This window comes from Sceloporus undulatus, chromosome 6 (genome assembly GCF_019175285.1).
Source record: "Sceloporus undulatus isolate JIND9_A2432 ecotype Alabama chromosome 6, SceUnd_v1.1, whole genome shotgun sequence".
NCBI classification, from domain to species: Eukaryota; Metazoa; Chordata; class Lepidosauria; order Squamata; family Phrynosomatidae; genus Sceloporus; species Sceloporus undulatus.
Window position 1 is genome coordinate 9,456,540 of NC_056527.1, and position 11,826 is coordinate 9,468,365.

General features: G+C 40.5%; 1 protein-coding gene across 1 annotated transcript in view; it reads right to left on the reverse strand.

The window, feature by feature from the left end:
* Positions 1-11,826, reverse strand: part of XYLB (xylulokinase) — a 123,851-nt gene that overhangs the window by 68,019 nt on the left and 44,006 nt on the right. Inside the window, exons 12-16 of the mRNA XM_042471902.1 lie at positions 11,419-11,441; positions 11,081-11,196; positions 9,172-9,287; positions 8,819-8,892; positions 8,201-8,297 (exon numbers count right to left, since the gene is read on the reverse strand). Coding sequence (XP_042327836.1) covers positions 8,201-8,297; positions 8,819-8,892; positions 9,172-9,287; positions 11,081-11,196; positions 11,419-11,441 — 426 coding nt within the window. The remainder of the gene's footprint in view (positions 1-8,200; positions 8,298-8,818; positions 8,893-9,171; positions 9,288-11,080; positions 11,197-11,418; positions 11,442-11,826) is intronic.

Sequence of the window (11,826 nt, forward strand, 5' to 3'; positions counted from 1 at the left end):
ACACTCATTCTGATCACAACTCACAATCTCTAAAAGACCCTTAATCCATGCAGTAATAGCTACAGTTCCACCAATGTTTTTTTAAACCAACACATCTTTACAACATAAAAGCTCACTATGTCCCAGAAAGAACTGTTCAGTTTTACAAGTTTGATGTTGTTGTTTTTCTTGTTATCATGTGCCTTCAAATCAATTCCAACTTATTGTAACCTTATCAAATGGATTTTTTTCACAATATTTATTCAGAGGAGGTTTGCCACTACCTTCCTCTTAGGCTGAGAAAGAATGACTTGGTCAGGGTCACCCAGTGGGTTTCCATGGCTGAGCAGGAATCTGAACCATGGTCTCTAGCAATCCTAGTCCAACACTCAACCCACAACACTGTGCTGGCTCCCACATTTCACAAGTGGCAGAGTCTATTTTCTAGCACTCAAACCAGTTATAACATGTCTTAAACAACTGGCCTCAACAACTAAGATACAACCTTACCCATAATAGATCACTCCAGTTGCACCACAACCATTCTTTTGGAGAGAATAAGAGAGGAAAAGATGGCAGGGCAGAAGGATGAGAAGGAAAACAAGAGGACTGTGTAAAATCAAAAATGTTTCAAAATGTAAAAGTGGTCTTCATAAAGCAGACTGAAGTAAAAGGTCAAGTCTACAGATCCTAGGTCTGGGAAGATTGGATACCACTGGTTCAAAGGCTTGACTTTCCTGGTAAGCCTCCCAAAAGTAACCAGAAAGCACACCAAAAAGATCCAAAGTAACTACTGTTCAAATGAGTAAGAGCTGTATAAAAGAGGGTGGTGAACATTTCTATGCACAAGTACGCTCCTGTTGTTCCCAAACCTTTCCAGTCTAGCAACTTTAGTTATGGATGTAGATGCCATCCCCACTGGTCAGGGCATATCAGTGGGCATAAAAACTTTAAATTTCTATCTCTTATCAATTGCTCTCCCTTCTCAAGTTGCAGTAATGCAAAGTCTGTCACTTTGAGGCCACCCCTTTCTTCACACAATCTAAAGGAATTTATCTCTCACCATGTAAAAACAAACCAACAAATAAATCCATCTATGTTTTTATTTATTTATTTATTTATTTTCTATCCTGCCTTTCTCTCAAGATGGGATTCAAGGCAGCTATCCATCTATCTATCATTCTCTAATCTAGCTATCCATCTCAAGGCAGAGGGAATGAAACTGCAGAAACCTAGTGATTGCCCTAAACCTTCTGCTTACAGGAAGCAGGAACAGCTTGCTTTACGAATCTTTTAAGGGAGAAGAGGAGACAATTTCCAATATAGTCAAACTCATTTTGAGACCTGTCCAAAACAGGTTTTATAAAAGGTCACTGTTTAATCTTGCACTGGAAACCACTGTAGTTTCCATTGCTATCAGTTGTGAGTTTTGAAATGCTGCCAAATCAACCATCCCAAAGAGTGATAAAGCAGAGTCATTATCTATGGTTTGATGCCTCTCAAATGTCAAGAGCCCGTGACAACTAATTTAGCAGCCCCAGTTTCTTTGCACTTCAAGGTGTTGTTCTAATGTAGGTTCCGTGAAAAGAGATAAAAAGTCACTGTCACGTTGGTTCCAGAGAAGAGAAACACAAAATAAACTAGCTGATATCCTTTGTTGACACAGAGCTTCTGTTGATACAGGACAACTTTAAGAGCTTGTTCAGTGCTGATGTGTGGGAATTGCCCCCCCCCCCAATATGCTAGGGACCAGAACTTATTTCTGTTCATTGACTAAAAATGTTTCTTGCTTTCCCAGAAACTCTCTGCAGACCAGCTGCTCATGGCTCATGCACTGGCATCCATCTACAGACCACCACTTTGGGTAGCAGTGCTATGCTACATGCTACATAGTTTTAAGAAAGAATGGGGTGGGATAAATATATAACTATTTCCTCTTCAACAGTTTATTCACTGTTTTAAAAGAAAATATTCCATAACCCTTTTTTTTTACAGTTTTTTTCAGAAAAATCAGGCTTCGGGCAAAAAAATGGGGAAATTGTATTTTTTTCTGCGTTTGAAGGGAGAAGAGTCTTCTAGTCACACAACAAGGTAAGGCCAAAGTTGTTCTGTATTTTGCCATGTACTGTGGTTTGCACACACATTCACTGCCATATTGTACAACCAACAGTTTTGGTGTCTGTCAGGTAACTAAGCATCTTAAAATTTTCATTTTAAAAAATAAAGAGGACATTTCTGAGCCCTCTGGCTCCTTCTGCAATAAGCTGCACTTTCAAATAAACTGAGCAGAATTCTCTGTTGAAAGTAGATCCTCTATGACCTATGCAGCTTCACAACAGTTCTCCAGAAAAAAGTAGGAGCAGACTAAATTATGCAGAAGAGCAAAGTATATCTATTTAGTCATCATATTTGCATAATGCTTTCTTAGCATGGAGTGTTTATCCTGCCAAAGGTTTTTCTTTTAACATGAGCTCACAGAACATATTCATGTGTGTGTTTTTCAAATTCCAGTTCAATGAACAAGGAATACTTCATGCAGAGCATTAGATCCCACAGGTAGGAACCAAAATTGTTAAGTTGGCATGAATACTTACAAAGTGTGTGAGGGCACAGAAGGAAAATATACAGTACGGGCATATCTCAGCTAACAAAGGCGGGGTACAGACCGCCGCCACCAGTAGGTCCGCGGGGGAGCCGGAGCCTTCACACGGCCCGACTCCCGCGCGGACCGAAAAAGAAGCTCCAAAATGGAGCTTCTTTTTCCGTCGCGTTTGCGACGTAGCGAGGCGCCAAGGGCGCGCTCGCTACGTCACAAGCGGCGCGATGCGTACGGACGCTCAGCGTCCGATATGCAAAGATGGCGCCAGCCATGTAGAAGGGCCAGCGCCATCTTGTACGGACGGAGTCCGTACTAGGCCCAGGGGCGTCTGTAAGAGACGCCCCTTTTTTTAAAATGGGACGTCCGGAGGACGTCCCAAATGGCGGTGCAGAAAGCACCAAAGACTCACAAAGAAGCTCCTTTTTACAAAGTCTTTTTATGAATGCCCAGCCTCTTTTCCCCCTCATCCTTGGTGTAGCTGGAAGTTTTTAAAGTAGTTTCAAGTTGAGAGGAAGGTGAAGGAGGGCTAGATAAACACCCACTTTTGGTGTCGGATTACAACAATCTGTTGCAGTAAACAATGCAATAAAGCTTGAGCTGAAAGAATGGGACGATATGCTTCTAATTCTACAGTGTGACTGCTATAGCAGCCAAAGTAAACAGCAGCTCCCTCCAGAATCCTTTCCTGAGCATGTGTGAACAGCAAAACAGAGAAAAAGGGGGAAAGCAGATTAGCCTGTCTCACCAGCTACTTGTAGCATGTGAAAAAAGATAGATGTATAGGTTCAGTCACCAAAATGGAAATAATAAGAGAAGTAGAAGCTGGTGAAAGGGTAGAAAAATCTGGAATGACCTGCCAGATGAGATCTGCCATATAACATTGTTGGAGGCCTTTAAGAAGGCAATAAAAACGGATCTCTTCCGGCAGGCCTTCCCAAACTGATCTCCTCAGAATTTCCATTCTCCATTTGTTTAGTTGTACCCACCAGACTTTGATCTCAATCTATTTTATTAACCATTTTATTGGGAATTGTTTTTAATGGTATTTTAAGGTGGGAGGGAGATAGGGGAACTAGGATCTAATATGTCCTGTTATTCTTTTATCTATTGATACTCATGTTTGATTTTATTGTTCTTATTTGTTATTACCTACCTCGACCCAATACAGGGAAAGGCTGGATACAAATAAATATTACTATTATTATTATTATAAAAACTATTTCTGGATGCATTTTGGAAGAAACTCTCAAATGGTCCCTGGAAGGTTCAAAATGTTTTTGCTTACTTTTACAAGGCTTACCTGGTCGTTCCATTACGCATGGGCATATTGTTTGTTCTGAATAAAAGGTTTGGTGAACCTGTTGAACTGCTCTACTTTTTTGTGGTTTAGGTACCTATCCCTATTCTTCCCGTGTTATTTCTGTTATTTCTAACAGAATTTTCTGTTAACAGGAACACATCTGCTTCATTAACTGAGGTATACCTGTAGTTTATGTGGAAAAATTGAAACTTCAGTGGGAAGGTCAGTCCCATTACCATTACAAATCAAAGGAAAGAATAGAGAGTTACGCATGACTGTTTTTTCCTCTTCCCAACTAGTTTTCCGCCCTTTAAATCAACAGCTCTAAACAGGATACAGGGTGATGCTGATGGAACTGCCTTGAAATGTAGATTGCAACAAGTTATAACACATTAGAACAACAGGAACACAATAGTTGACATAGTACTATGATTTTTGCATTTGAATTTTTCAGAAGCCAGTAATATTTTTTTTATTTATTTATTTTTTTTTTTGGTCACACAGTTCAATAGAAGGCTTTATATAGCAAAGATTAAAAGATATGGTGAAAATGCATCCAAAGGAATTGCCATGGGATGGGGTCTACTGCCCCCTCCTGGAAAGAAAAGAGCATTGAAAAAACATGAAATTATGACAAAGTGTGCTAAGGAAATTGTATTTCCATAGCAATACTTACTAATCTTCTGTATAGCTTGGTGCTACATATGTCCCTTTGGGGGGGAAATACTAGTTTTAGTGAGACTTCCAGAAATCTTCCATATGAAAATCTACTTGATCAGACCAAAAATCTATCTAGTCCAACCTTCCAGGAAACCTATAAGGTAGGGTAAAAGAACAAAAGCAATTTCTCTCTTCAGCTGTATGTCTCATGCATATCTCATATTCAGGATGAAAATGAAAGTTCCATCTGTTTTAGAAGATTAATTAGAATGATAGACATTTATTCCATGCTTCCAATGCACAGACCATTCCACTCTCCTGGCTCACAGACATGCTGTTGTTAACTGCCATCAAGTCAATTTTGACTTACGCAGACCATATGAATGAGAAACCTCCACCAACAGCTCTGCTTAGGTCCTGCAGACTCAGGGCCATGGTTTCTTTGACTGAGTTAATCCATTTGTGATGCAGTTTTCTTTTCCTATTGCCTTCTACCTTATCAAGCATTATTGTCTTTTCTAGGGAGTCATCTCTTCTCATGATATGGCCAAGGTATTAAGAGTCTCAGTTTAGTCATATTGGTTTCTAGGAAGAGTTCAGCCTTGATTTGCTCTAGGATGCATTTATTTGCCTTTTCAGCAGTCAATGGTGGCTGCATTCACAATGCAGAAATAATCCAGTTTGACACCACTTTAACTGCCATAGCTCTATGCTATCAAAATCTTGGAATTATATCTGTAGAACTCCTTTTTAACGCTACATTTCAAATGAGTTAATTCTCTTCTCATCAGCTTTCTTCATCGTCCAGTTTTCACAACCATTCATAGAAATAGGAAATGCAATGGCATAGTCAATCCTAATTTTTGTATTTAATGATATATGAAGTATCTTTACACTTCAGGATCTTGTGTAATTCTTTCAGAGCTGCCTTTTCATAAAGTCCTAGTCTTGTAATTTCTTGACTGCAGTCCCCATTCTGATTAATGACTGAGCCAAAGTATGGAAAATCTTTAACTATTTCAGTTCTTTAATTATTTTGAGGGATGGATCAGAACTAAAGCTACTGTAGAAAAAATGCCCAGGCATCTGTCTCTAGCAAGATAAATATCATTTAGGAGTACAAGAAATACCAGCACCAAAATGCTACACAGAGGAGTAGCATGTTGTGCTTGTTCATTGTTATGGTCAGCCTCCACCATACTCAATTCCATTCTTTGTCCCAGTTGGATTTGGGATGTTCTTTTTTTTTTCCCTTTCAAAAATCAATAAACACTCTGTAGTCACTGATCATGTTCAATCTTCCTTCCTCTCACCCATAAGAATTTGTTTTCCCCAATCGTTTTTTTGGATTTCTACAAAACTTAGGGGCTCCCCAAGGATTGCTGATAGCTCCCTCAAGTGCAGGGGTAGTGCCCTTTTGGTAACAGAGGGACTGTACAGATTGGGAGAAAGGGACAGCCTGAGGCCACCCCTTTCTCCCACAGATGGAGGCCACAGCAGACAAACACTGTGGCCTCTGAGAGGCCTAAAAAGAACCCACTCCTGGCAGGCTTTTTGCACCACACTGCGCACCATTGGCGCCCTCACACACAACTATGACATCCGCATGGTGCGTCACTGTTTGGGCACTGTGCCTCGTAGGCATCATTGTTGTGTACCCCGTATGGCAGGTGCGCGCAATCATGGTGCTTGTGCACTGATTGTAGGGTTGGGCACGTGCGGATACCCAGCCCAACAAAACTCTAATTTCAGGCCCAGACCGGTGCAAATCACCAGTCTATACAGGGCCAGAAGCAACAGCACTAAAAACAATTTCTCTGTGAATAATTATTTTGCACTCTAATAGCTACCTGTACAATTTACAGCTGAGCCTGCAAAATACTAGTTGTTGTTGTTCGCTGCCTTCAGGTCAACTTCAATCCATGGTAACCCTGTGAATGAGACATCTCCATGACTCCCTACTCTCAATCTCTCTGCTCAGGTCCTGCAGGTTCAGGCCTGCAACCTCCTTGAGTGAGTCTAGTCTATAAAATCTGGCATGTGATCTTCACAAAGTTACTTAAATTCACTTGCAAAACTAAGCCATATGTTGGCTCTTTTTGGATCTGCCATGGAGTTCAACTGTACACACATGCTGAAAGAGAATGGCAACAGTACAAGAGGAATGGAATAGTGTTTGCTCTACAGCCTCAAGTTTACCTGAAAGTTACATCAAGGAAGGTACAGCCAACCAAGTGGGCTGGTGTCCACAAGAACTTATAATAATACCTGTTTGTCTTTAAGGTGCCATGTGATTCCTTGTGGTATTAAGAGAAAACACACACAATATCTATGCAATGCCTTTTGACAGTTTGTGTTAGAAGTCTTCCATCCAGAAGCACTCAGTATTTCTACCAGTCCATAGGTGTGACTTGCCTTATCAACATCTCCTTGCTAAGCATTAGCAAAGGTGGCCTTTCCCTTCTTAGTATGATGGAAAAAGCAAGTTCCTGACTCTTAATCTCTCCCCCCACAACTGCTTGCTTTCCTCTTGGAAAAAGGATATTGAGGTAGCGGGCACAAACTTTCACTGGCTAGACAGCCCAGCCAAACTGTTGAGATCCCAACAAACAATAAATCCCTTGCACCTGCACCAAAACCAGTCTTGTTTTCATAGCCAAGGGTGAGTACCCATATTGCATAGTAGTCTGATACCAAAGAAGAGATACAAGGACTCCCTGAAACAACATCTCAGGCTTGGCCAGATAGATCACCAACAATGGTCCTCCCTGGCCTCGCATCGAGAGGCATGGAGACGCACTATCCATGACGCTGCAGCCTTCTTCGAAAACTCACGCCAATTGAGCCTCGAAGAGAAACGACAACGCAGAAAGAACCGCAACCTGGAAACATCACCCAAGGAGACTTTCTGCTGTGCTTTCTGCAACCGGACCTGTTTATCCCGAATTGGCCTTTTTAGTCACCAACGCACTTGTACAAAGCGCGGGATGAGTCCTTCCTGAATCTTTGTTCACGAAGCAAAGCCAGAGAGAGAGATACTATTTTACCTGCCACATCTTCATCCTATGGAATTCTGGGATTAGTAGTTTGGTGAGATAACTTAGTATTCTCCACCTGAGATGTGTAGTCCACTCCTCTCCTCTACACTACAGCTCTCTGGAAAACTACAAACCCCAGGATTCCATAGAAAGATGCCACAACATCTAAACTGGTATCAAACTGCTATAAGTATGCAATGGGGATACACTCTTACTTCAGTACATGAAGAGTGGGAATGCCTCAGGCAGCCACCCCAACCTACCAAGGCAATTGTAACAACAACATGAATATGGTGGGAAGATACTAGAATTCCATTTTCAATCCTTTCCAAATCTAAAAGACCTATATTTCACATCTCACCATCCCTTCCCTAAGGTAGGACATTTCGTTTCAGAGCCAATCTTTTAAAACAAACCTGGAGAAGCTCTCTCCGCCACACTAAAAACCACTGATCTGGAATGACCCACCAATTTGCCTCGACTCCTCAGGGATGAGCCTGGCAGCTGTACTTTCTTGATCAGCGTCTGGGGGAGGGGGGAGAATGTGTGTTCAACTCTCCAAATAATATTTGCTATCAATCTAGTATTCTTTTAGCACTGTTGCCACATGGTAGGCACACTCACAGATTTTGTATCCCAGCTTTTCAGCGTGTATCCATTTGGCCATGAACTGTCCTTCAATCAAGGCACGTATCTCCACTTCTTTAGGAAATGTTGTCACCTGGAAAGAAAGAGAAACAAATTAAATAAATGAATCTACATCCAATGCAGCAACAGAGATCACACTTTGATGGGGGTGGGAGAAATCATAGAGCTGATGTAGAACATATCACATGCCAGGTTTATTGTCTATTTGCCCTCTCCTTGAAAGCCTGCACTTGTAAGTCTTGCTCAGCCACTGTAAACAATGTCAGTGGCAGTGGTGGCCAGAGGATTCTGGGAGCTGTCATCCAAAAAAGGAACATTTACAATGTCAGCTCGATATTTTAAAGGGTTTATTTTAGATGGTTTTAAGCAGAGGAGAGCAAAGTGTGCCCATTGTAGGTCTTGTGAATAATTCTTATTGAATCAGGTCTTGAGAAAGGATTTGAATCAAAGTATTCTCAGTATAACTCCGATGCTCTGTATATTCTGCAAAACCCAAAAGCCTGGTCACTCTTTTGTGACATTTTGGGTGGTCATAATGATAGTATCTAATATAATTAAAATAGTCCTTAAACAAAAAGGTAAGGTTGCTCTTACTCTTTCGTTGTGCTTGTTGAATCTGTGAATTCCCTCAGCATTGGGTATAATCTCCAAGACATCAAAATAAAAACCTAAATGAAAAGTTGAAAAGACTGTTGTGCTTTTGCTCAGTTAACAGAAGTTAATCTAACAAAAGTTTTAAACCAGGATTTGATCATGGTTTGCCATGGGAGCATCACTTTTATAAATTCTTTTAGTTGCTGCCAACAGCCAGCTACAGCCAACTGCACTGTAGCAAATCACAGTGTTGTTCTAGTAGAAAAGAAAGCTATGTTTCTTGTCCCAATGACTTTTTTCAATAGGAACTGGGAAGGAATTAATTTAAGCAAAGGTGTCTGCCAAATACATACCCACATTTCCTTCATTTCCAACAGTGGTAGATACTAATGCTTTGGAGAATTCTTCCCATGAGCCAGAAGCAATCTCATCTCGTATCTTCTCTCTCATCATAGAACCATTCTTATAACTAAATTACAAAATAATAATAATAATAGGGCAGACACATCTCCTAAGACACTTCGTTAAAATTTTTAAGTGACACTCTTGTGTTGTGCTATTTAAACATGGTACAATGCATATCTGCACTGAGACTTTCTTTTGAATAAGCATCACAGGGTTGAATTGTAAGTGTGGCAAAGTGGAGGTATATCCATTCTGGCATATATTTATATTAAATTCAATATCAAAGGTTTTAAAATAAGTGAACCCAGTAAGATCTCAAAACAAGCACAGAATGTTTGTTCTCACTGTGGAAAGTTCAGTGCCTTGTGTGCCTCTGAATTCTCACTACTAACAGAAACAAAATAGTTATGGAAATATAAAAATATATTTCTTAGTGGATTGTTTGGTCATTGAAAACATAAAACTTGAGATTACAATACAACAAGAAATGCAGAAGTAAAACATATCATTTATTAAAAGCTCAGGAGAATAAAGAACATAAATTATTTGCAGAAAATGCTAGGTGAAGGGAACATACAATCAGGTCTTGGCTACATCCCTGATTCACAGTGTCAAATGAGATTGATGCAAATGGAGGAAACCAGTTCTATAGGAAATCATTGGAAATCAGAAAGGATGTGTTCTGATCGAGCTGAAATAGCCACACCAAGTTTTACTCAGCCCTGCCATTAGATGACAGTTCTTCAGAGAAGCACACAGGCAGAGAGCAAGTGGTAAGAACTATGTTCTCCTACTGTGCCTTCTTCACCAGGTTTCCTACGGTGCCTTCTTCACTAGATTTCCCAGGTGGAAAAAGAACAACCAGAACAGAGGAAGCACATCTATTGCTGTGCCTACTCCAGAGCTTTGCCAAATGACGAAAGCAGACTACAAATGCTCACAACGTGTCTAAGCAAGCAAAGGAAACTCCTTCCAGTCACACCAAAATTCTTAAGATTTCACCTCACACACTCACACCATCCTCCAAAAAACCAGTGAGATTTTAGTTTCTTCCCCTCCCTCATTCTTCCCCTTCTAAGCAGGCAACACCAAGACTTCCTTTTGGCAATGCCAAAACTGAAGATGCTTTCTCTCCCTCCCAATGCAGTCCAATTGCCCTTTTTTATCATTCAAAACTCCACACCAAAGCTCCAAACAGCCCGAGGCTCTCCCCTCCCACACTGCACAGGTGCACTGGGATTGCTATGTATTGTGCCTTGAGACTTACTTTATTTCTGGGAAAACACTGTACATTTGAAATCTATATAAACTGTGGTGATGCAAACTGAGACTCACCCTTACTGCATTCTGGTTCAGGGGGAGAAGCACATGGCTTAGTTTTTTTGTAATACACAGCTCTAAAAGCTTTCTTCCAGTGGCTTATTTTTTAAAAAAAAAATCTCACATAGAACTTCTTTACATTTAACATTATGGGTACTTTTCTGCAAGTGGAACTTAGTTCCTATCTCAGCTCAATTTGAAATCAACACTGCTGTATCAGCACCAAAATGCCTGGGAAAGAAAATCCCACCACCTATTTCAGTGTAATGTCATGGAATGCAGGAGGTTGCCTTCAAAATAACATGTCTTGCAATAATCTGACTCTGTTGTCCTCCTGAGCTTTTAATAAATTAGGTATTTACTACTGTCTTTCCTGATTTACTGTGGATTTATACTGCACTTTGCCTATGTCTTGAAAGAGCCAGGCTTAAATAGAGTGGACTATACTGGTGGTGGGGACGGGGATGCGGAATCACTACAGTCTTATACTGCCTATTAAGGTATCCTTCACATGCATAACAATAAAAGGTATGGTACCACAGCAGGGCCATGTAGGCTTCTGTATCAATAGGACTGCAAAAGATGTGACCTTCTAAAGCAGGCTTTGGCTGCTTAATCCAGAGAAACAATGTATCACTAGTGCCAAGACTGATCTGTGGGAGAAAATAATTGAGGTTGTAGCACAATATGCAAGAAAAGCAATATAAAATTAAATTAATCCCATCATTTGTACTACTAATTATATTTAAACTACACATTAAAGCAATTGGATTCTTGTGCTATCAGCTTGGCTTGCCACCTTTTCATGAAACATAACAAAACAAAACAAAACTAAGCATAATGAAACCTAGAGATTTCTTAGGAGAAATTCACACATAAGCCACCATCACTAAAATGGCTGCAATGTCAAGGGATGAAATTTGCAGGCATAAAATAAGCCCCCACAAATATCCCAGACAGAGCTTTCATATCACCTTCTGTTCTGGGCTTACTACAACCAATCTTGTTTAACAGACACTGTTCATACATTCAGTCAGTCAGGAAACACTGCAGGAAAAGTGACATAATGGAATATCACACGGGGGGAAATCGGGGGTTTAAATAGGCATTTTCTGGGGACAGTCCCACAATCATGGTGAAGATTTTCATACCCATTAAGCTTAGAGAAGACTTATCCTGGGAAGAACCAGGAATGCTCCAGGAACAAATCATTCACAGGATTTCCGCGTAAATGATGTGTTGCTGGAGCATTCCCGGTTCTTCCCAGAATAAGTCCTCTCTAA